This window comes from Rhinatrema bivittatum, chromosome 2 (genome assembly GCF_901001135.1).
Source record: "Rhinatrema bivittatum chromosome 2, aRhiBiv1.1, whole genome shotgun sequence".
NCBI classification, from domain to species: Eukaryota; Metazoa; Chordata; class Amphibia; order Gymnophiona; family Rhinatrematidae; genus Rhinatrema; species Rhinatrema bivittatum.
The window spans coordinates 585,202,561-585,227,860 of NC_042616.1; the positions used below are offsets into that span (position 1 = coordinate 585,202,561).

The 25,300-nt window shown below is 42.9% G+C and overlaps 1 protein-coding gene across 17 annotated transcripts in view; it reads left to right on the plus strand.

Annotated features, from left to right (window-relative positions):
- Nucleotides 1-25,300, plus strand: part of EPB41L3 (erythrocyte membrane protein band 4.1 like 3) — a 459,693-nt gene that overhangs the window by 375,101 nt on the left and 59,292 nt on the right. For all 17 annotated transcript variants that reach the window (XM_029591057.1, XM_029591046.1, XM_029591044.1 and 14 more), the window contains exons 10-11: nucleotides 12,767-12,864; nucleotides 22,483-22,658. In XM_029591057.1, coding sequence (XP_029446917.1) covers nucleotides 12,767-12,864; nucleotides 22,483-22,658 — 274 coding nt within the window. The remainder of the gene's footprint in view (nucleotides 1-12,766; nucleotides 12,865-22,482; nucleotides 22,659-25,300) is intronic.

Below are 25,300 nucleotides of genomic sequence, written 5' to 3' on the forward strand. Positions count from 1 at the left end.
CACCTGAATAGGAACCACATCCTCCCATCTCCAGTCCTCTGGAAGTACTCTCAACTCTAAAGTATTGAAAAGGTCAGCCAGCAGAATTGTCAGTACTTCTGTGATACGTAGCATGGAATCTTATCTACCCTTTGGGATCCTGCCAGTACCTGTGCCCTGGATTGGCCACTATTTGAAACATGATATGGGGCTTAATGCACCTTGATATGACCCAGTATGGCAATCTTATGTTATCTCTAAGTTCACTTAGTACCCTCGGATATATCCTATCCGAACCCATCTCCTTGTCTACGTTATTTAGTTAGCTCCTCACAAACATGCTTTTCTGAAATTCAGTTGAGGTTACCTCACTTCCAATCTTACTTGTGTGTGTTTAATGTTGCCCTGAAGTCTAGGACCCTTGCCTTGAAATGAACCTTCATCTCCTATGCTCTAATACTGAACCATACTATCCAATGATCACTGGACATTAGATACTATTCTGTTGGTAAGCACCAGGTCAAGTATCACTCCCTTCCATGGAGGTTCTGTTACCATTTGGTGGAACAGTTCTCCATGTAGAGAATCCAGGATTCCCCTGCTTGTAGAAGACACAGCAGCCAGGATGTCCCAATCAATATCCAACAGATTGAAATCCCTTAACAATAGCACCTCTACTTTAATAGCAATTTTTTTGTGAATATCCTCCATTAAATCTCTATCCATTTCTTTTGTCTGTGGTGGAGGAATGCATATTACACTGATATAGATATTCCATTCCCACTTTCCAGATTAACCGTTAGTGTCTCCTCCTTATCTCATAAGTCCTTCAATTCTGTTGCTTTAATATTATTTTGTATATATAATGTCATGCTTCCTCCCTTCCTCCCTGCCTGGTTCATCTTGAATAGATTGTAACCTGGTATAACTATATCCCAATCATGGTTTTCTTTGTACCAGGTCTCCATGACAGCTACTACTTCTAAGTTAGCTTCTTCTATGGCTTCCTCTAGATCCAGGACTTTATTTTCCCTACTATGAATATTAGTGTACATAACTTTCCAGATGTAGTTCTTTTTCCCATTTTTATACAAGCATTTAATGTTTTTCTTACCTTAGAGTTTTGTCCACCCATCCCCAACGATCCTTGTTTAAAGCCCTCAATAGATTTGCCAGTCTCTATTGCAAGACGCTGCACCTCTTCTTTGTCAGGTGGAAAAAAAGCATTCATAAAAAGAACCAAACCAAGTTACACAGACAATGCAGAATACACTACAACTTCCTGGTCAGCTTACCGTTACATAATATCAGAAGATTATTCTCACTCTTTGAAAGCTTACTGAAATAGATGTCTAACATTTTCTTAAAAGTTTTAGTAGAGTAGTGAGACACAAAGCTTCTGGCAAAGAGTTCCAAAGAATTGTTTCAGCAACCGAGAAAGCTCTCTCTTGAGTCATGGCTTTGGTGCTCAAAACGAACCAAAGTGATATCTACAAGCCCTCCTTGAGGTGATCAAGACATGAGTAAGATTATAGATGTGCCCGTCGAGTTCACCCAAGGGAATGAGTCAGCACTCAACATTTTATGAACAGGTAATGCAATTTGGAATTGAACCCACCATTAAACAGGCAGCCAGTGTAAATCTTTTCAGATAGAGGTGATATGAGCTCTCATCTCAAGCTCTGATATCAAATTCTGAAGAATTTGGAGGGCATTGTGAGGGCGCATCTAAAGAACTCCCTCAGAATACCTTAAAGGACTGGGTGCAGCTATTTATACCAGTCTTCCATAAGTCCCAAGCCAGCAAGGTGGATTGGGTGGAGCACTGCAAGCAGGGATAAGAGACCAGGGCCAGAGGCATGAGGGAGGCCCAGGGAGAGAGACAGAAGCCTCGAGAATATGAGCTGTAATAGAAGTGGAAATGCTTGTCTACGAGGAAGCACAGGCAAAACTCAAAACCACAGCAGAGAGGAAAAAAAAACCCTACATATTTTTTTTTCTCTTTCTCCTGGGACCTCCCAGTTCACCCCCCCCCCCCAACTGAAGTTACAACAGGTTTAAGGGGGAGGGTAGCCCTGCCTGCGCAGTCAGGGCTCCACAGGCCAGCAGGTATGTTTTTGGGTTTTTTTCTTACTCTGTCCTGAGAGATACCCAGTGAGGAAATGGCTCAAAAAGCAGAGAAGATGGAGCAAGTGATCCAAATTTTTGCTACAGGGCAGCAGCAATTGCAAAACGCCACACAAACTCAACTTGACCAGTAGCAAGTGCTGTAAAGAAAACTTGTGCAGCAAAACAGTGTTAACTCAGGTGGCGCAGGCCGGGCAGACTACGGTGTTTAGTTTAACCCAGGCGAATCTGTTACCTCACATCCTGTTTAAAATGAAGGCAGGTAAGGTCCCAGAGGTCTTCCTGAGAAACTTTGAGAGGACTGCCCACCTTTCGGCTTGGCCCAAGGCCAACTGGAATATCTACTTGGCTAACATATGGGCAGAAGTCAAGTGGCTTTCCAAGCAGAACTCAAGGCTGCTATCCTAGAGAGAGCTGGGTATACTTCAAAAACAGACCGGCAGCAGTTCTGATGGGGGTTCCTGCAGCCTGGGGAGAGCCCTCAAAGTCTGTTTGATCACCTGAAGGGATGCCAGCTGGAAGTGGCTACAGCCAAAGGCAAAGACTGGCCATGAAATAGCCCAACAGGTGCTTCTGGAATAATTCTTAGATGAGCTTGACCAGCCTATGCAAAACTGGGTCTGCCGACACACAGGGCTCACATTGGAAAGAGCTCTAAAAGTGGTAGATGCCTTCCACCAGGCACAGTTAATGCCCAATGTGGTAAGGAGGCTAAAAAGACAAACTGCACTAACTTCCTGGCGAAGCACAGAGTGAAGCTTCTCAGCAGTGATCCTCAGAAACGGAGAGCTCATCTTCTCCAAGAACCCAGGCCACAGTCTCTTCTACATGCTTTAACTGTGATTGGAGAGGTCATTTAGCAAGGGACTGACATTTTGAGAGGCCTGAAGTTATGGACGTCAGCTTAGTGACACAGCAAACACTAGACTATAAAGTCTGGGGATAAAGGAAAAACTCCAAAGCAGGAAAAATCCTCACACTGGAAAAAAAAAAGTACCTTAGGGAGTTCAAAGCAGCCAGGAATGAAACTATGGACTATTTTTCCTTCTGTGCCCTTTTTGCAGGGAATAGTCATCAGGAGTAGAGATGTGAATCTGTTCTGAAATCTGTTCTGGTATCGTGTTCGTAGAACAGAGGGAAATCTTCGTTTCCCATTGTTATGACCGCTTTTTTTTCCCGGCTGTCCCAAGCTGGAAAAAAAAAACCCACCCCGACCCTTTAAATCTAATTATTTAGAATCCCCCACCCTCCCGACCCCCCAAAAACTTTCCTAAAGTACCTGGTGCTCCAGTGGGGGTCCCGGGAGCGATCTCCCACTCTCGGGCTGTCAGCTGCCAGTAAACAAAATGGGTCCGATGGCCCTTTGGCCTTACCTTGTGACAGGGGCTATCAGTGTCATTGGCCGGCCCCTGTCACATGATAAGAACAATGGACGGCCGGCGCCATCTTAAAAAATGGCACGGGCCATCCATTGCTCCTACCATGTGTAAGGGAAAAGGGCCATCGGTGCCATTTTGATTAGTGGCAGCCGATGGCCTGAGAGCGGGAGATCACTCCCGGGACCCCCGCTGGACCACCAGGAACTTTAGGAAAGTTTTTGGGGGGTCGTGAGGGTGGGGGATTCTAAATAATTAGATTTAATGGGTCAGGGTGGGTTTGGGGTTTTTTTTTCTGTGTGCCCTTTCTCCCCCCCCCCAAAAAAAAAAAAAAAAAAACGTTAAAACCACAAACAAATTTTGTGGGGTTTTCCTATCACTTTCGGGAACCCCCTGATATTTGACAGATTAGAAAATATCGTACAATATTTTCATCCATCAGAAAAACGATTCACATCCCTAACCAGGAGGACCATTGCCAATTTAGAAAGGCTGAAAATAGAGCCTTCAAGGAAAGTGACTGAAAACAAAGATGAACCCCCACGGTGGGCATGCTTGTTTTGTAAAGCGCTGGACCATAATGTCAGAGTGTCCATGGTTAGACGACATGGAATGTTAATGCAAGCTGGAGAAACAGCACAGGAAAGAAAGAAGGGGGCAATAACAGAACCCCTGAATGAAAATGAAAAAGGGGAAGAGTAGTGGGCGAACACGTTCGCAAAGCCACAGAATTGTAGCTTAGTAGATATCCCTCATCAGCATCGTAAGGAGTATGTGATCCAGGTGCAACTGGACAAAGTCACCACCCAAGCATTGGTGGATTCAGGGTCAGGCAAGACTCTTGTTCATGAGGACCTCCTACAAAAAGAATGCATCAATCACAAGAAAAGACACCTGTATACATGGGGGCAAACAGGAATACCCAACCAATCAGATTCTGCTGATGACTACGGCAAGTGAAGCTATTATGGAATTGGGAATCCTTCCTGAGCACCCATATTCAATTATTCTAGGACATGATTGTCCCCCCAGTTTATGACCCTGTGGGCCCAGCTCACAAGAAATCAGGGTAGCACACCCAAGGGTGGGACACTGGCGAGGAAGAGCCAGGAATTAGCCTGGGCATAGCTGAATGCCCAGCCTGACAAGGCCAAGCTGAGGGGCAGGATATGTGAGGGACCATGTAAGGGACCTCCCTTGGAACTCCCTATCTGTACCAGTCCTCCTTAAGTTCCAAGTCAGCAAGGGATTCTGGGAAGGGGTGGAACACTGCAAGTTGGGGATAAGAGACCAGGGTCAGAGGGATGAGGGAGGTCCATAGAGAGAAAGAGATGCTTCAAGAAAAGAACTATAAATTATGATTGTTTTGTTGAAGTGCTCAAACCAACTGTTTTGTTTATTATTGCTTAACAATAAAGATATTATAAAGATTATTGCCAGAGTCCAGCCTGGAGTCTGTTCTCAGGCTAGTCCTGACTGCTCAGTATCACAGACATGCAGAGAAGAAGTTGGCAACCCCACAAATAAGGAATTATAGTAGCTTAGACTTGGTTGGATTAATACCTACACCACAAATCAAAATTGACTGGCCAGAGATTTCAAAGATCACAGCAATTGCAGTTTTATAATACCTGGATATGACTGTGGACTTAATTTGATCATGCATCTGTAAATTCTTATCTGGGATGACTCCTAGAATTTTTTTTGCATGCATCACAATGGAAATCTCCAGATTCTCAACAAGAAGAGGATGGAATACTAACATTATTTAGCTTCTTCAAAACAATTTCTGGGGTTTTTTTTTGTTTTTTCAAATTCAGCACCAAACAGTTTGTTATAAGCCATCCAACATTTTACAGCAGAAAGACAGATGGAGACCATTTTGAAAGTGGCAGACCTTGATGATAAAATGGGAACACATAATTGTATATTGTCTGTATATAATCTTTAGCCAGTATAGAGTCCAGCCAGAAGCCTGCATATCAGGGCCAGCCAGCAGACAAGGACACCTGTTGCAAGCATCTGCCATGCAAAGTAACAGGAATTTATTCTAACCATGTGCGTTCTCTCAGATAATAAGATGCAAATCATTCAAGGACTATCCCTGATATGCCATGTTCTTTCAAGTGATCCTAAAGGATATGGTGGTTAAGAGTATCAAAAGTACCACGGACTAACCTTTGCCTGAATACATCGAAGCTTGAGTATGGTAAAACTGTGATCTGCATTGAACGATTTGGAAATGGCAGAATATAAACTGGTATGATTAAATAAATAACTTTAGTGTTCAGAGATTTTCTAAAATCAGATTGAAACTGGTCAAGTATCTAAATAAAACGATTCAACTATTTCAAAACCAAACTTTCTGCTACTTTAGAGAGAAAAGATAAAGAAGAAATAGGATGATAGTTCATTAGATCTAGTGGATGCATTCCAGTTTTCTCTAGTAATGGTTGAACTGAAGCATGTTTTAGAATAGATGGCAAACTCCCTTCTATTAATGATAAATTGAAAATTCACAATTTTGGTCACAACTGGTGAAATCATATAATTTAGGTAATTTCAATCTGGGACATTAGTTGGAATTGATCATATTTTACATTGAGTCTCAGGAAGTTGCAAGAACCAGCAGCAATTGGCAGGAAATGTGGAGCAAATGTCAGATTTTCTTTCATGAAATTCACAAGGTCCATCACAGAGAAAAGAAATAGAATTGTTGACATAAGACAAAATAGCTGAATCAGGTAAACAGTAAAAGTCTTTACAATTCTAAACTATTCCCATGGATTATGACCAGCCTGCTGTAATTGTAAAGAGAGAAATGCTTTTTTTCAATGCATCACAAATGTTCTTATATTTTACCAAGCTGCTTTCTATACATAGAGCTTCTGGAGTTTGGGGGTGACTATGACCTTTCATATCTCTGCAGCAACTGGCATGTATATGGAGATCCAGGTTATACCATTTTGTGTACTTAGTATGCCCTGTTTGGTAGGTCTTTACAGGGGCGATATCATGAAGCATGTCAGTGATAATTTTATCCCACTCATTTAACTGCTGTTTCAATATTTGTGCAGTATATCTAAATTAGCCAAAGTAGGCACAACTGTCTTTCAGCTGCTCCACATCACTATGTCCCCCTTTTTTATAGGGTTGCTTTAAAGGAATTTAATTCATGGCATTCCTTCAGTCAGGATAAAAAAAAGTCAACAAATAATGGTCTGACCAAGGCACACTTTCAATTTGGAGATTCGCAGAGTGTCTTCCTATTACTGAAACATTCCGAAAGATCAAATCAAGAGAGTGTTCATGCTTCTGTGTAGTCTCCTGCACAATTTATTCCCATCCAGGATACATTATAGCACCTAATAACTGCTCTACATGAGATGCCAGAGGGAATACATCACATATACAAGAAAATTGCCCAAGATCAGCATATTTAGGATCAGCCTTTGACTCCATAAGCATTTTAAAAATAGGGGAACTGTTGGGGATCAAATTAAACAATACTGGCAGTTTAAAGTAAGGTCTTTATTGGAATGTTCTAGGATTTATTTTATTTATTTATTTATTTATGTATTTAGAGTTTTTATATACCGGCAATCATGAAAACATATCTTGCTGGTTTACATAGAACGGGGGTGCAATAAATACATAGAACTTAAAAACATAGAACCAGAACTGAGGTGACAGAAGGTACAGTTACATTTAACAATGGAGGCCAAACTTGGAGAAGGAAAAAGAGAAGAGAGGATAGAAATGGTTAAACAATGTACAATTTAAATGTAGTATACAAAATAAATGTTATATACAAATGGTAAGGTGTTTTGGGAGTCATTGGGTTGTGTCCGGAAAAGCTTGCTTGAATAACCAAGTCTTAAGTTTTTTCCTAAAAGTTGGGAGGCAGGGCTCCTGTCTGAGGTCTGTAGGAATGGAATTCCACAGTAGAGGGCCAGCTGTGGAGGTGGCACGATCTCTTAGGGTAATGTGTTTGGTCGTTTTCACTGGGGGAACCAGGAGGGAACCTCTGTAAGCATCTCTGGTAGGTCTAGTAGAGTTATGTACTTGGAGAGGGAATTGGAGATCGAGAGTGGTGAGTTGATGAATAGTTTTATAGGTGATAGTTATGGCTTTATACATGATACGGAAGTATACGGGTAACCAATGAAGCTCTTTCAGGACTGGTGAAATGTGGTCTCTTTTCCTTGCGCCTGTCAGGATACGGGCAGCTGAATTTTGAACCATCTGTAGTGGTTTGGAGTAGGATGAAGGTAGACCTAGCAATAGGGAATTGCAGTAGTCCAGTTTCGAAAATATGACTGCTTGGATGATCGTTCTGAAATCTTGAGCGTGGAAAAGAGGTCTTATCCTTTTCAGGACCTGGAGTTTATAGAAGCAGTCTTTGGTTGTTTTGTTGATGTGGGCCTTGAAGTTTAGCCGGTTATCTATTATCACTCCTAGGTCTCTGGTTTGTGTGGTAGGAAGATTGGTAGGAAGTATACTGTTGTTGGTGTTGTTTTCAGGCGAGATGAGCAGGATCTCAGTCTTGGAGGAATTTAAGATGAGGTGTAGACTGTTGAGTAGTTGTTTGATTTTTTGGTGGCATGATTCCCAGATAGTGCAAGATTACCAGCAAGATAATTCAGAATCAGTTTTTCTCAGAGCATTGTTGACACAATAGAATAAATAGTAAACTACCTCCTTGCTTCTTGTCACATGGTTGAGAAATTAGAGAGTAACCTTCAGGACAAATCTGATTACTGAGAGCAGTATCAGAAACTGTAAGCCATGATTTTGTAGCACATAAAAAAATCCAGCTTTTGCAATAACAATGTCGTAAAAGGCCAGTATTTTTTTTTCAATTGGTTTGTCCATTAACTAACACAATCTTTAGGGGTTCAGTGTGACATTCAGTTAACTCATAAGCAATAAGAATTAAAAAAGACTTGGAGAGTTTTTTATTTTGTTTAGATATATGGGCAAGTTCACCATATCTTCTTCATATTACTGGAATGGATTGTGGTCATCTTTAGTGTCAACAGATGGAACAGTATGGGGAATAGAAAAGTAAAAAATGATAGGCAGTAGCACCCAGCGTCACTCGGCATGCACAAAGGAGTTCCTTTGTTCTCTTTCATGTGCATGGTGCCTTTAGCATCCTCTGTCAGCTGGTCACTCTCCCCCTACAGGGATGACATCAGCAGTGGGCAGGGCTAAGACTCCAAGCTGACAGCAGAGCCAGCAGGTTGGGCACCTCAGTCACTTCTGTAGGGGCAAAGGATGGAGGACAGCCTGATCTTCCAGTAGTGTGTTAAGCAGGACAACTGCTTTTTCCTCTCTCCCATTGCCATGAAGTAACTTTTGATATGATCTATGTCATTCCTAGTAGTATCATTTGTATCAGCATGAATGAGCAGCATCAAATAATCAGTAGGCTTGAGGATTTATGGCAATCTCTCCATAATGTTTTGGATTTTGAAACCCTGCAGACAGTGCATACACCTCCTGGGACAACATATCTGGTTGGCACATGGATGTCTCTCTGCCCCTCAGAATTGATTCACCAACCATAACTACCATCCACCTCCTAGGTTCAGTGTTGAGCCCACAGTTTTGTGGTTTACATGTGTTGGTTCATTCTCATCCTGGGACAGTTTCTCCTCCTCTGCTTCCAGGGATGCATACCGCTTTTTCAGCTTGAGGGAAATCATAGTCATGGTGTAGGGTCTAGTAGCTATAGTAATCTGGGTCCAGTTTCACCTCCCCCTGTGCTTGAGTTTTCCATTTTTGCTGCCTTGATAAGTGTTTTGTTAATATAGTCATCATTCTTCTGGATGCTTCCTAATCTCACCACTTATTCTCTGAGTTCTACCATGTGTTTCCTTGGAGTTAATTTGCTCCCATCTTTCACAGTGAACCCAATTCCTCACTATGAATCAGGATATGTCTCTGGACAGCAGTAGAAGTGGTAATAGCAGTGTGACAGCTTTGGTGATTTGATGTTTCCCTGCCATCCTTCAGTTATTGGGAGCTTCTAGTACCTGTTGAAAGACATGAAAGAAACCTACCAAAGTTCTTGTATTTTCCTCAACTGCCCTGCAAGTAAAATTAGCTAGCCTGTGGAATTTAACTTCTACCTCCACACTCTGAATCCCTGCTTGTAGTCCTGTTTTCTTGCCAGAGGATGTGTTTAATGCAGTTTGTTTAACTGGGTTTAAAAAAGGTTTGGATAAGTTCTTGGAGGAGAAGTCCATTAACTGCTATTAATCAAGATGACACAGGGATTAGCCTCTGCTATTACTGGCATCAGTAGCATGGGATCTTCTTAGTGTTTGGGTACTTGCCAGGTACTTGTAGCCTGAATTGGCCACTGTTGGAAACAGGATGCTGGGCTTGATGGACCCTTGGGCTGACCCAGTATGGCAGTTTCTTATTTCTTATGAAGTGTCTTATCTTATTCTTTGACTACAAACTATAATTGTAAATCTATGAGGTATGTAGTTTAGTGTTGCTCCCTTTGAAGACTCTTGTTGCTGAGGATATGAAAGTAAACCAGAGTAACTAAAAAATATTACCACAAAGATCACACATGATGCTACCAATCAAGCTCATAAGAAATTTTCTTAATCTATTCTGTTTGCAAATGACACAAAATAACCTAAATCACTTGCTATCCCTCCCCTTCCTGGTACAAAGAAGTACTTTCTCTACAGAAGGACTAATAATTTATCCTAATCTATGATCTTACTCTTATTTACCTATGATCTCAAATAAACCTACTACTTCTTATAATTTTGGTTAGGGTAAATTTTGCACTTATTTGTCTAAAGTCACTAATAGTTATACACAATTTTCCAAAATGTTTTTTAGTTTATTAAGAATCTTGTTGTCTTAGCTACTAAAGATAAAACAAACTAAAAAATAATTACGTGAAGAATGTACTATTGTTTTACTAATTTAATTTCCTCTGATCTTTACTTAAGTGTTCTGATTTCACAAATGACTACATTTATCTAAATTACTTCCTTGTGTTTCTCTGCCAGCCAATAATATCAAGTTATTCTGTGTAGTCTAATCCCCTAATTAATGGGTTAATCTATAAAGTTAGAATGGGATCTGGATGGGGAGGTCAGTAACCCTTTCCCTTCTACTATTCCTTTCTATAGCAGTAATAGTACCCAACAAACAAACAAAAAAAAAAAGGCAATGAAGAGAAAAATATCCCCCTTCAAAATAAGGTCTCAGCATTTGATTCATGCCAGAAAAATTCTCTATTTGTAGATCAGCTTCTCCAAGAATGGCTAAGGTGAGGGATTCTACTAGCGTGTAGAGTCTGTGTAGGAATTTATAACAATCTGGATTAAATGGACAATTTTCTCAGTGGAAGGGAGTGGACAGTGGAGGGCCTCAGGGATCTGCCCTGGGACCCTTATTTTTCAATATATTTATAAATGATCTGGAAAGAAATACGACGAGTGAGGTAATCAAATTTGCAGATGATACAAAATTGTTCAGAGTAGTTAAATCACAAGCAGATTGTGATAAATTGCAGGAAGACCTTGTGAGGCTGGAAAATTGGGCATCTAAATGGCAGATGAAATTTAATGTGGACAAGTGCAAGGTGATGCATATAGGGAAAAATAACCCATGCTATAGTTACACAATGTTAGGTTCCATATTAGGTGCTACTACCCAAGAAATAGATCTAGGTGTCATAGTGGATAACACATTGAACTCATCAGTTCAGTGTGCTGAGGCAGTCAAAAAAGCAAACAGAATGTTGGGAATTATTAGAAAAGGAATGGTGAATAAAACGGAAAATGTCATAATGCCTCTGTATCGCTCCATGGTGATACCGCACCTTGAATATTGTGTACAATTCTGGTCGCCGCATCTCAAAAAAGATATAATTGCGATGGAGAAGTTACAGAGAAGGGCTACCAAAATGATAAAGGGAACGGAACAGCTCCCCTATGAGGAAAGACTACAGAGGTTAGGACTTTTCAGCTTGGAGAAGAGACGACTGAGGGAGGATATGATAGAGGTGTTTAAAATCATGAGAGGTCTAGAACGGGTAGATGTGAATCGTTTTTTTACTCTTTCGGATAATAGAAAGACTAGGGGGCACTCCATGAAGTTAGCATGTGGCACATTTAAAACTAATCGGAGAAAGTTCTTTTTCGCTCAACGCACAATTAAACTCTGGAATTTGTAGCCAGAGGATGTGGTTAGTGCAGTTAGTATAGCTGTGTTTAAAAAAGGATTGGATAAGTTCTTGGACGAGAAGTCCATTACCTCCTATTAAGTTGACTTAGATAATAACCACCGCTATTACTAGCAACGGTAACATGGAATAGACTTAGTTTCTGGGTACTTACCAGGTTCTTATGGCCTGGATTGGCCACTGTTGGAAACAGGATGCTGGGCTTGATGGACCCTTGGTCTGACCCAGTATGGCATGTTCTTATGTATATATAAATAATTAGGACTTCCAACTACGTGACACAGATTTTTCAGATTATACTCCACAAATTTTGGCATTCTGATGTAAAAGCGCTGACCGCACTTTAAATTACTAAGGATTCATAATTTACATGTTATAATGTTGTTACATTGAAGTGTGACATAAGACAAGTAACCATTGTTACAGTAGCCCCTGAGGCAGCTCCTGCGAGAGCGAAACTCGGCCAGAGTCGGGCAATATACCAATAAAGAATCCCTTGATAACACCGATCGCTATCATTTGTTCTGCTTCCTATATAAATAATTATAAATTGTTAAACATGTAATAAAAGTTTTATTCAAACACTCCAAACTAAAACACCTCCTTACTTAAAGTGCTTTAATACTTGGTGCAGGATTAGACATCAGTGGGATTTATATTAAAATATGTGTTCTAATTATTTATTTAAACTGTTTTGCTCCAACCAACAACATGCTGAAAACAAAGTACAGTCTGAATCAAATATAGTCCTTAGCAGACTAATAAAATGCATACAATACAGTCAAAGCAAAAAAACAATACAATCAAACTAAAAGCACTATTAAACAATGAATTTGATAATTACAACAGAATGTAGAAAAGAAAACCATACCACCTGCTTACATATCTAAAGCTAGAGATTGGAAACCCTCAAGTGCGCATATGAGTGTTAAACAGTTGTAGACATTTTCAAAGTGCAGATTTTGGCACTTCTGTGCAGACTTTTGAAAATGTAGCTCTAAATGACAATGGTGTGTTGCAAATAACTGTAAATATTCAGCTATTCTCTTTCTTCCTTTAGTTTGAACAGTTTGAGAGCACCATTGGGTTTAAGCTGCCAAACCATCGGGCTGCAAAGCGTTTATGGAAAGTGTGTGTTGAGCACCATACATTTTTCAGGTATGGATTACTTTTTATTACAAGTTGTAAAAAGTTCATGATTAGTGAGAAAACTAATCTGAAGGAAAGTTTTTTTATTCTAGATATAGAGTGGGCATGGGTTAGCTGTAATATTGGGAATATGGGATTTCACAGATCAGAAACTTAGATGTATTTAGCAAATAACCTTTCCCAGCTGTTGAGGCTTCATGAAGTATTAAGAGTGTCTGTTCAATACTGGAGACCCCGTAATCAAAGGCTTGATTCAAAACTACTTAAAGCGATTTTGTGTGCTGGATAAGCTGCAATCTATGACAAAAGGTTTCAATTGAGCATTAAGGTATGTTGCTACTTTCCAATTAGGATGCTATGAATTATTTTTTTTTTTTAATTTTGTTTCATATCTGTTGAATGAAAACATTCTTTAACATTGGTTATCTATTACTTTCTCTTCTGTGAAACCATGCTTTAGATTCAGTCATAAAGACTCGTTCGGCTCTTGGAAAAGATAAGGCCATCACTTTATTAACACACACAGAAATCTCACTCCTGAATAGCACATTTTTACTTATAAAAATACTTGTAAGAAATACCAAAATGACAAGCCGCGCGCAGCTGTTTGAGAGATTGAAATCATACCCACCATACCCGGGCTTATGAGTGAGGTTCACTCCTGTCATGGTATGTGCAAAACAAACTCATTTAGAGACATGCCATACTTTGAAAGGTGTAACCTTTACCCCTATCTGCCCTAAGCCAAGGCCACCAGAACATGTTTACTTTTCACTTTATAATCTGAGCAACCAGCTGACCAACTGCAACCTCTCAGGATCAACCATGCTGTTGTCCCCTGCCAGTTTTCTCATGCGCTGCACAAAACTTTTATTTCTGGAGAGCTTACACCCACTTTTATTTAAGAGCTCTGGATGGGGCATTTCTTCCGCAAGTAAGTCCAAGAATTCCTTACTGGTTCTTGCTATCTCACTTCTAAATGTTGTGATCTTTACTGTGCCATGAATGCTTTCCCAAAATTTTTCAAAGTCCATGCCATTTCAGGCAAGTAGGCTGGTAAAATCGTGTTCGTTCTGTTATAAGCTTGTGCCAAAGTGGCACTCTCCCATTTCCTTTATTAGCTTTCGCAGTTTGTTTTAGTTTTCTTCCAATTTCATTTGCTACTTCTCATTTAATTTTTAGCGCAAATGTATCCTGTTTAATTTTACTAACTTTTGCTTGATGTGACAATAGCATGCCCATCCACTGTATGGTTCCTTTGTTAAAGAATATCATTTGTCTAGAAACTGGCTAGACCCCACTGCTAGTATACCTGTCCTTGCTCTCCCATTACATTCATTGGATTTCCATTCAGATGATCAGCTGCAGGGGAGCACTGGAGGTGAGAGGAGTTGCTGGGCTTCCCCATCTCCCCTGCTGAAGCCGAGGGGCCTACTATCAATGGCACTTAACCAGGCAGGTGAGCCTGGTTTCCCAATTGACATTCCCTGGAGGGGCGGCCGGTGACATCAACTGAGAGCGACTGCCGGCCCTTTAAGTCTGACGGCAGGGCAGCGCCCCGCCAGTGTGTTGCCTAAGCTGCTCACCCCAAAGGGGCGCAAGGCTTTGTTCGGCTTCGTTTGGCTTCGCTTGGTTTGCTTGGACAGTTTGGTATATCTGGACATTTGTTTTATGATATAGCCACGGATGTCAAATGGGGAAGAAAAGGAAAGCCAAACTAACAACAACTTCTCCTACTTTACAATCCCTCCGAGGCCCTGTGGACATCCATGTTACAAGAGTGAATGAGACGCCTATTGAGGATTGCGAAGGGAGCATTTTTTCTGCCTCTTTGAGTCCTGGTGAAGGTCCTTCTTCTCCTCCACAACCACCAATTATTCCAGCTAATGATATCATTATGGTAAATAGTTTAATGACTCCTGGTGGTAATGAACATGATTTGTTAACTAGATATTCTCAGGCTGAATGTATATCATCTAATCAGTCTCTTTCCATTAATGATATTTCATCTGTGGATATTGGTAGGCTTCAACAGCCTACAGAAGTTTCTTCTAATGTCATGTTAATTGTTCTGTGGAGGATGATATCTAAATTAGATTCTAATGTCTCACAAGTGAATGCATACTTGTCTTCCTTGGTTAATACTAATAGAACCTCTATTGAGGAGCAGAGTAGGAAAATTTCTGGATTAGAAACAGTTGTTGGATCATTATCCTCCAAGGTTCAATTACTTCAGAACTAAGAAAATATGCATATCAAAGATAATTGTCTTGCAAGGTGAGATTAATAATATTGAGAACTTGATGCATCTAAAAAATTTGCACTTGGTTAACTGTCCGCAAACTCATTTGTTGTCACCATATGAAATGTTTAGGAAATTTCTTAAAGAAATATTGTTATATAGTGATGATGACATTCATAAAATTTCAAAAAAATTGTATTTTCCTAAATGAGTTGATAAGAGGATACGGCTCAGAGTGGAAATATAGATATATCATCTAGCTTGGGAGTGTCTACCTTTTTAGAGGAATCCATTGATATAATTAATAATAGATCAACATTTTTTGTTTCTTTTCTATTGGAACAAGATAAAGATCAAGTGTTTAGGAACTTTTTCAGGAACAAAGATGCTTTGTTTTGTGGCCAGAAAATTCAAATATTTCCTGATGCCTCCAGATTCACACAGGCTCGTAGGAGACATTTCTTGTCCCTGAAGAGTAAAACTTGGCTATTGGAGCCACCTATGTTCTAAAATTTCCTTGTCATTGTTTTATTACTTTTTAGGCTAAGAAATTTATATTTTCCTACCCATTACACTTGGAGACATTTTTAATGGATAAGACCAATATAAATGAGAATCTAGTTTATTTATTTTAAGAATTAAGACCAAGTGAATTTTCATTCAACTCCTCTCTCCTAGTTTATTAGTTGCCTTAAGTAATATGTTTGTATGTATATATTAAAAGATTTAATTTGTGTGTATAAGGAAGGGCAAAGCACTCCTGCAGGGAGGGGCCCCCCCCCTGTTAACATGGCGTGCGCCTGAGGAGACCTCCCCTTACCTGCGATCCGGCTGCCTCGGCATGAACAAGGAAGCAGGAAGAAAGGGAGGGGCGGGGGAAACGCGTGATGATGTTGCGGCGATGCGGCTGATGTCAGCCTCCCGTTGATTGCGAGACTGAGGCCAGCCATATCTCCCCTGCGGGTGCCCTGCACGTCCTCTTTGCTCAGCTGGCGCCAGCGTTGCAGGACCCCAGCAATCGGGAGTCACGTGGTTGGGTGGCCCGGAAGCCCGGGAGAGCCACGGAAGCAATCGGCAAGGGACAAAAAAAACCCAAACCCATGTGGCCAACAGCCCAGAGGCAGGAGAACGCCGCAGAAAGACCCGACTACCTCCCACCAAGGACCAACGAGGGCACCGGAAGCCATAAGTGCAAGCCTCAATCGCATCATCGAGGAGAAAAAACCTTCCCCTACCCCCCTCCCTCCTTTAAAAAAAAAAAAAATTAAAGACACAATGCCACTGCAGGTTACTGTCCTGCTGTCCACATGGCTGGAGGAAGAGGACGGGCACGGAAAGGAGTGCCCAAGGGAGGGGAGCAGTGGGGAGAGAGTCAGGGAGGACAACTCCAGAGAGCAGGAGACAGGTCCCGAACATGGCCATGGGAGGTGGAATGGTCAGAGAGAGACCAGACGGACCAGGTACGAGGAGACAGAGGGCTCAAGCGGAGAGACAGTCAGTGGAGCCAGAAGCAGAATTGGGCATACCTCAGAGTGGCAACATAGCAGTGACACAGGGAGAGCAAAGCAAAAGAGGTGCAGTGGAACTGACCATCAATCAAGGGCAAGCCGCAATACACCCAGTGAGCAGGGCCTGCGATCCAGCACAGTGGCTATTTTGGCCCATGTGGCCCCCGATGGGACCAGGGCTGCAAAGGCAGGCCAGTACAGCTGCTATGGGCAGAGGGCAGGACGGAAACCTTAACTGTGGAGCACCATGGACCACACCAGCACTCCAATTGCCACACATGTTCCCACAAGGATACTCACAGATGTCACCTATGGTGGCAGTCAACGGCAAGCTGGCAGGGCGGTATTGGACAGTAATCTGCACAGGCAGGGAATACGATTACGGTAGAAAGAAGCAGGCAGAATACGGGAGCGCCAAGTTGACAGTCGGTGCCGCTGGAGGGCTTGAGGGATACCGCGACGGATACCACGACGATCGTGCGACCAGAGAACCAAGCAGCACCGGACGAGCTTGGGGGAGCATGGGCACCCCAGGACGCAGAAGTGAGTGCCAGAACATCAACCAACAGAGACAGCAACGATTCAGGGACACCCAGGGCTGCTGCCACGACAAGAGCAGAGCAGGAGACAGCAGCAGAGGCCCGAGGTGCGGAGTTAAGGGTATCACGGGAAGCGAAGAAAAATGGTAAGAAAAAGGAACAGGAGCGGTTCAAGTACAGGGTCATCGGGGGGGGGGGGGGGCAACTCTGACTAGAGTGACTCGTCAGCAGACACTCCCACTCGGCAGACACGAGACTCCCTGGAGACAGAGCACCACCGCCTCTTCCTAACTTATCTGAGCTTTGGGAAAGTATACCCAAGGCATTGAGGAGCAAGATAAGGAAGAGAGAATATATAGACATCTTTACAATACTTGAAGGTCGAAAAGGGGTAACAGAGAAGAGGAAAGGAAAGAAGAAAGAGGAGACAAGGGGGCATTCCTGAGAATGATTAGCGTGTTAGGATGGGATGACCCTTCACAGTATGCCCCAATGCTCAGTTATGTGGACACTATTCTGGAAGCATACAAGGCATACCAGGGATGGGCCTGGTTAAATTATGATGAAAAGTTTAGGGATAAGATGGAGGAAAATTGATTTATGTCTTGGGGAACACAAGATGTGTGTCTGTGGTTGCATCAAATGACCAACAAGGCCGTGGATGCAGGGATACCCAATAAGGCAGGGCGGACATATAGTGGCCTGGCTATGTCGGGGGGTAATCACTGGGGGGAGAACGAAAATAGTAAAGTATGCTGGCGGTTTAACAAGTCGGGGTGTACATTTCAGGAGTGCAAGTTTAAACATATTTGTTCAGTCTGTGCCGCCCCACATCCGGCGACCAAGTGTACAAGTAGGGGCCCAGGTAATCCGGGAGGGAGTGATAGTAAAGGAAAGTAACAGTAAATTTCTTAGGGCTCCTTCACCAGTACGACTGGCAGCTATGGATAAATGGCTAGCTATGTACCCTAGGTAACAAGATGCCCAGAAGCTAGGGGAGGATTTCCAGCACGGTTTTACCATATCATTTCAAGGAAAATTAGTAATGTAGTTACGGTAAACGCCCCTTCTGCCGTCCGTCATGCAGAGATAGTTCAGCAAAAGGTGGATAAGGAGATTGAGGTAGGCAGAATGACAGGACCATTCACAGACCCCCTGTTCCGGTCGATGATGTTATCACCTTTGGCGATCCTGCCGAAGAAGGAACCAGGGGAGTTCAGTTTAATACAAAACCTATCACACGCACCGGGGTAGTCAGTGAATAACAACTTGCTGGAGGAAGCGTGTTCAGTGCAATATGCCTCATTTGACACAGCAATTACACTGAGGCAATGTGGAAAAGGTGTCCATGGGCCATAATTAATGGCAAAGGCGGACATTAAATCAGCGTTCAGATTACTCCCAGTTCACCCCGACAGTTTTCCCATTTTAGGTTTTCAGTTTAGAGGCTATGGGGTGTTCTGTATCTTGTGCATATTTTGAAATGTTTAGCACATTCTTGTATTGGGTGTTAGAGAAAAAGTTAAGGAACCGTAATATGGTGCACTATCACTACGATTTTCTATTCATAGGCCCGCCTGACAGGGACACTTGTTTACAAACCTGCTGACATTTCAGAGTATGGCGGAGGAGTTCGGGGTCCCATTAGCACGGGAAAAAACGGAAGGGCCGACTACGATGCTATCCTTTTTGGGGATCGAGCTCGATACACAGGCAATGACATCAAGGTTGCCATTAGAGAACTTGCACAAGCTGTGGAGCATGCTCAGGCATGCTTTATCAATCAAAAGATCACTTTGGTCGCCATGCAGTCATTAATTGGAAGCCTTTATTTTGTATTCCGAGTGATTCCCATGGGTAGGGCATTCCTTAGGCATCTAGCGGATGCGACAAGGGGCGTGAGGCGTCCATACCACCATATTAGAATTCCGATCCTATGAAGGACATATTGATGTGGCTAGAATTCCTTGACAAGTTTAATGGTGTGGCCATATGGCAGGACGATGTGGTGACAAACCGGGATTTGGACATACATACCGATGCCTCGGGCGGATGGGGATTTGGTGTGTACTGTCAGAGTGCATGGTGTGCAGCCCAGTGGCCAAGTGAGTGGAGGGCGAGCAGTTTAGTAAAGAACATAACCTTTCTGGAGTTATTCCCGATATTGGTAGTTTTGACAGTTTGGGGCCTGAAGTTGCGCAACAAGAAAATAGTTTTTTGGTGCGATAATCAGGCCGTGTGGTGGTTATTAACAAACAGGCAGCGCAATGCTATCTGGTATCGGCATTGCTGAGGGAAGTAATATTTCAGAGCTTGCGACCAAACACGACCATCAGGGCTAAGCATGTACTTGGTGTTAGTAACAGAATAGCAGATTCCCTTTCCCGCGCTAAGTGGGATCTCTTTCGCCAACAGGTACCAGAGGAAGAGAGAGTACCGATCCCAGACAGTTTATGGCGGATTGGAACGCTACCAAGTGGGGGTTGCTGAGGGCCTCAGTAGCCCTGGTGACATGGAAAGCGTATTGCAGGGGTTTTAGTAGGATGCAGAAATGTTTACAGGGACAAGGATGGGTAACGGGACCAGTAGAAGGCAAACTCATGGTCAAGTTCAACTCCTGGGCGAAGGAGTCTGGGTTGTCCAGAGGGGCAACAGTAAATCAGTTAGCGGATTTTGCATTCTTCATGAAAGCACAGCGGAGCAGGGATCCACTCGATAACTTCATGGTCAAGAAGATGTTGGGCGAGGGGTTTGGAATGGGACGGGATAAGAGGCGGCCAATAACTCATGACATACTGGTCCGTTTATGGCATGCTATGCCTCAAGTATGCACATCAGAATTCAAAACAGGATTATTTAGGGCTGCTGTTTGCACGGTGTTTTTCGTGGCAATATGGGTCAGCGAGCTGGTGGCTCCATCCAAAAAGATAGGGGAATAAACGGTTAACTATTTAATAATGTACAGGCGCAGGGTCAGAGCATTAGCATAATAGTGCACAGATCGAAAATGGATCAGTGGGCAAGGGGGGTGGAAGTTAGATTAGCACAGGTAGTATTGCAAGTAACTTGCCCAGTAAAAAATATAACTCATTTTCTGCAAGCAAATCCAAAGGGAGGGACACACCTACTGGTGCACGGAGACTGGGTACCTCTCACAAAATTTCAGCTTGCGGCTGTTCTCCGGAGGGCCTTGACAGAAATTGGGCTTGATCAGACAGAATATGGAACACGCTCGTTCAGGATTGGGGCAGCCACCAGCGCAGCGCAAGCGAGCCTGCCCATGGACACCATACATAAGATCAGCTGATGGCAGTCCGCAGCAGCCAACCTGTATGTTAGGCCGGAATTGTGCAGAGCAGCACCTAATTATTAACTCATTCCCTTCGCAGGTCTGAGGTTAGAGCGGAAGATAGTATGGGTGTTAGGACACTCCTTTGTACATTGGGCCGCCAAGAGGGCGCAGGAGAGATAGTATGGCTCACATTTGGGCTTGGCCCGGTGGGGGAGCCAAGCTGTTATGGATGGGAATGCGAGGAATGAGATGGGGGCAATTGCTACCAGAAGTCCGCAAGTTGAGCACTTTCGAGAGATCCCACATTATAGTGATACATTTGGGAGGGAATGATCTGGGAGAGTACTCGTGCAAACAATTGATTGACATGATGAAGAGGGATTTGGCGGCATTAATGGAGTGGAGCCCCCAGACCACCCTGATATGGTTGGATGTTATACCCCGCATCAAGTGGCAGGAAGTCAAGTTGTGGGGCAGGGGCAGGAAGAAGGTGAATAGGCAGGTAGGATCATGGGTACAGAGGATGGGAAGACAAATTAGGCATGACTGGGCTGATGAGTTATGCGAAGGCTTATACAGGCCGGATGAGATACATCTATCCGGTAGGGATGTGCATTCATTTCATTCATTTAATTCGTTTCATACGTTTCCCATTATATGCCAATTAGATGTGCATTTGTTTCATATGTTTCATACGTTTCATATTACATGCTTGTATACGAAACGAATGCACATCCCTACTATCCGGAGTGGGATATGACCTTTTTAATAATGCCATACTGGAAGCATTGGAACAATAAGAACATAAGAAAATGCCATACTGGGTCAGACCAAGGGTCCATCAAGCCCAGCATCCTGTTTCCAACAGTGGCCAATCCAGGCCATAAGAACCTGGCAAGTACCCAAAAACTAAGTCTATTCCATGTTACCATTGCTAATGGCAATGGCTATTCTCTAAGTGAACTTAATAGCAGGTAATGGACTTCTCCTCCAAGAACTTATCCAATCCTTTTTTAAACACAGCTATACTAACTGCACTAACCACATCCTCTGGCAACAAATTCCAGAGTTTAATTGTGCGTTGAGTAAAAAAGAACTTTCTCCGATTAGTTTTAAATGGCTGAGTTGTGGGGGTAGGCCGCAGTAATGGTGGTAGGGGAAGGCCTGGGACAAGTAAGATACTATCCCAGGCTGGTGGTGGGGGTATCCGAGTCGGTAGGCAAACAGGGGCCTGGAGGACATGGTGTGGATAAACTGGAGGTCATAGAGGATGGAGTAGTATGTCAAGTGGGCGTGGGCTGGCTGGAGACGATGGCCCCCTTGCTTGGAGCCACGTTGGGGGGGCAGAAGAGGTTGGGCAGTCTGGCTTAACACGGCGAACACTAGCGCGATGCCCTGGTCTTTAATCTTGTTATACATACCAGCGACTCGTGTACCGGTATTGTTATTTATGTTAACGGTGAATAAAAGCTGCGGCCTGTTTTTCCCCAAAACTAAGTGGTGACAGTGTTTTAATTATGGTGGGGTCATTGTGGTAATGGGGGGGTGAGACGGGAAACGGGAGGACACAAAGGTGCAAGCCACCGATGTTAACACGCCTTTCCTTTCTCCCCAAAGATTGGGTCAAGTATTCAGTGTACATTTTTTCCTTTGTATATTTATGTATTTTTTATTTCCTATACTGTAATACTTTTTTCCTTTTGTTTTATAATGTATATACATGTGTATACAAGATGACCAGCTCCATTCTTGCCACTGACTTAGGTATTCTTCATAACACCTTTGTTGTACTGGAAGAATGTGGCAGTGTGAGAGGAAATGAGCCATGTAAATAAATGAGAAGGCAGATATCCTGCCAATATTGGATTTTGGATATCCACCAGCCTAGCTTCTATTGTTTTATAAATTCATCTAGCCCCATAAAGACTATCTCCCTAAAGTTTATTTCCCTAAAATCCAAGTTTCACTTTCCACTTACTGCCTACTCCACTGCTCCTTCCCTTACCTTGATTTAAAATTAATGTATGTTCTCTTTGATTATTTCAGACTCTTGTTGCCAGAAGCACCACCTAAAAAGTTCCTCACTCTAGGGTCCAAATTCCGCTACAGTGGTAGGACACAAGCCCAAACCAGACGAGCCAGTGCACTGATAGACCGTCCTGCACCTTACTTTGAACGTTCTTCAAGCAAACGCTACACTATGTCCCGTAGCTTAGATGGTGGTAAGAGAATTTCTTGATAATCCTAGGAGTTTGATCACAATTTGTAATCAGAAGGGCATTTGATGCATGAGGAAACCTGTAATCCCTGTCTTTTGAAATTCAGCCAAGAGAGACTAAGTACTATGCCTGATAGTCTCATTTTATTATAAACATGTCATGTCTTTATTTTTAAATTCCTTTCTCAAAGTATTGTGAAGAAATATCTTTTGTAGTATTACTAGCATAGGCTATGCTTAGATATAAGTAAGTAGAAGTTGGTTTGACCAAATTCAAGATTTACATTCATAACTTAATTTGCAGACTTCAGCCAATGAAAATGATTTTATATATTTAATTTATTTCCAAACAGTTGATATACTGCCTTTTTTTCCATATTGGCTCAAGGCAGATTACTACTAGGCATACATTTGTTCAAACGTCATGTGCAGTTTTGTTGAGTCAGTCTCAGGCATAGTGGGTAACTTTGTGGACAGGTATTAGTGTGCACAGAAGACTTCCAAAAGAGCCAAGTATACTGTTTGCTGTTTAAATTTTCTTAGAACTATTGAGTTGTCTATATTTGTATTATTTTGTGCCTTTGCTTTTTGCAGGGGCAAATTTAATTTAAGAAAAAAATGTGAAATTTAGACTGCTTTTGTAATTTTGAAGGAAAAAAAACCCTTATGTTTCTGGCTTTGAACCTATTGGGAGGGGCTGTTCGAATTGTCATAAGACCATTGTGCTGAGGTAGGGCAGAGTCTTTTGTCTACAGGTATTCCTGTGCATAGAAGGCTTCTGAAAGAGCTAAGTACACATTTTGCTGTTTAAATTACCTTAGAGCTAAGTATAGGAGTTGTCTATTTTTGCAGTATTGTGTGCCTTTGGTTTTTGGTTTGTTTTTTTTTGGGGGGGCAGATTTAATTTAAGAAAAAAGTGTGAAATCTAGATTGCTTTTGTAGTTTTTTTAAAGTAAGGGGGGAAAAAACCTAACTTTCAATGGATTAGATAAACTCACACTATACGTGCATGTCATAGAAGAATTTGTTTCCTGATAATCTCAATTTTTAAAAGCCCTCCTACCCTACCCCTCGATTCACCCACTCCAGAGCTTGCTCTTCTAATATAAGTCTTGGTGGGGTACATAATTGCAGTAATTGGTAAAAATATAAATTGCTAATCTTTATCATCTTAAAGGAGTTTTCTATCAAATTAACAAAATAACTTATTTAATGTAACTTAACTGTGGTGCCTTTGTCTTGAGGCAAACTCCAGATGGTTTGCCTCAAGACAAAGGCACCACAGTTAAGTTACATTAAATAAGTTATTTTGTTAGTGCTTTCCCTATTTGTTCACAATTCTCTTCAATGAAAAAGGAGTTAACTCAACTTAAAGATGAATTAGCTTCAATAAAAAAGGAATTATCAACCACCAAGAAAGCCCCATCCTCTATACAGCATTCAAGAAACTTTCCTTCACTACCACAGAAGATTCAGAAACCAGGAAACAAGTGGTTTACAGTGGGCTCAGAAAGGTGCCCTACAGACACCACTCTTCCCAATTGTACAGCCCAGATGCCCTCCCCAATTTCCACAGAGCATCCAGAAACCTAGGAATAAATGGATTATAGTGGGCTCTGGTAGGATAAGAGATGAACAAACACCCACTCTTTCAAATGACACAAGAGCAAAATGCCTTCTCTGTATTGAGAAATGAAGATGCTCTAGCAATGGAGAATGAAGTGGTATCTGACAGGAAAGAAAAACCCTATGGGGCGGATTTTCAGAGCCCTGCTCGCGTAAATCCGCCCAAAACCGGGCGGATTTACGCGAGCAGGGCCCTGCGCGCCGGTAAGCCTATTTTACATAGGCCTACCGGCGCGCGCAGACCCCGGGACTCGCGTACGTCCCGGGGTTTTCGGAGGGGGGCGTGTCGGGGGCGGGCCCGGTCGTCGCGGTGTTTCGGGGGCGTGTCGGCAGCGTTTTGGGGCGGGTACGGGGGCGTGGCTACGGCCCGGGGCGGTCCGGGGGCGTGGCCGCGCCCTCCGTACCCGCCCCCAGGTCGCGGCCCGGCGCGCAGCAGGCCCGCTGGCGCACGGGGATTTACGTCTCCCTCCGGGAGGCGTAAATCCCCCGACAAAGGTAAGGGGGGGGTGTAGACAGGGCCGGGTGGGGGGGTTAGGTAGGGGAAGGGAGGGTAAGGTGAGGGGAGGGCAAAGGAAAGTTCCCTCCGAGGCCGCTCCGATTTCAGAGCGGCCTTGGAGGGAACGGGGGGAGGCAGCGCGGCTCGGCGCGCGCAGGCTATACAAAATCGATAGCCTTGCGCGCGCCGATCCAGGATTTTAGTGGATACGCGCGGCTCCGCGCGTATCTACTAAAATCCAGCGTACTTTTGCTTGAGTCTGATGCGCAAGCAAAAGTAGGCTGATCGCGCTTCTTTTAAAATCTACCCCAATATGCACAGCAAAAAAACATAAAAACTCTTTGTGCTGGGAGACTTAGTCATCAGAGGCACGAATTTGGGAATTCTTTGAGGAGAACACTATAGTTAAATGCCTTCTAAGATCCTCAGCTGGTAGAAATGCAAAGTGCAATCAAAGAAGAAAGTGAGGACTCTAAAATTGACATTATCATTCATTTGGGAATGAACAGCCTTCTAGAAACAGC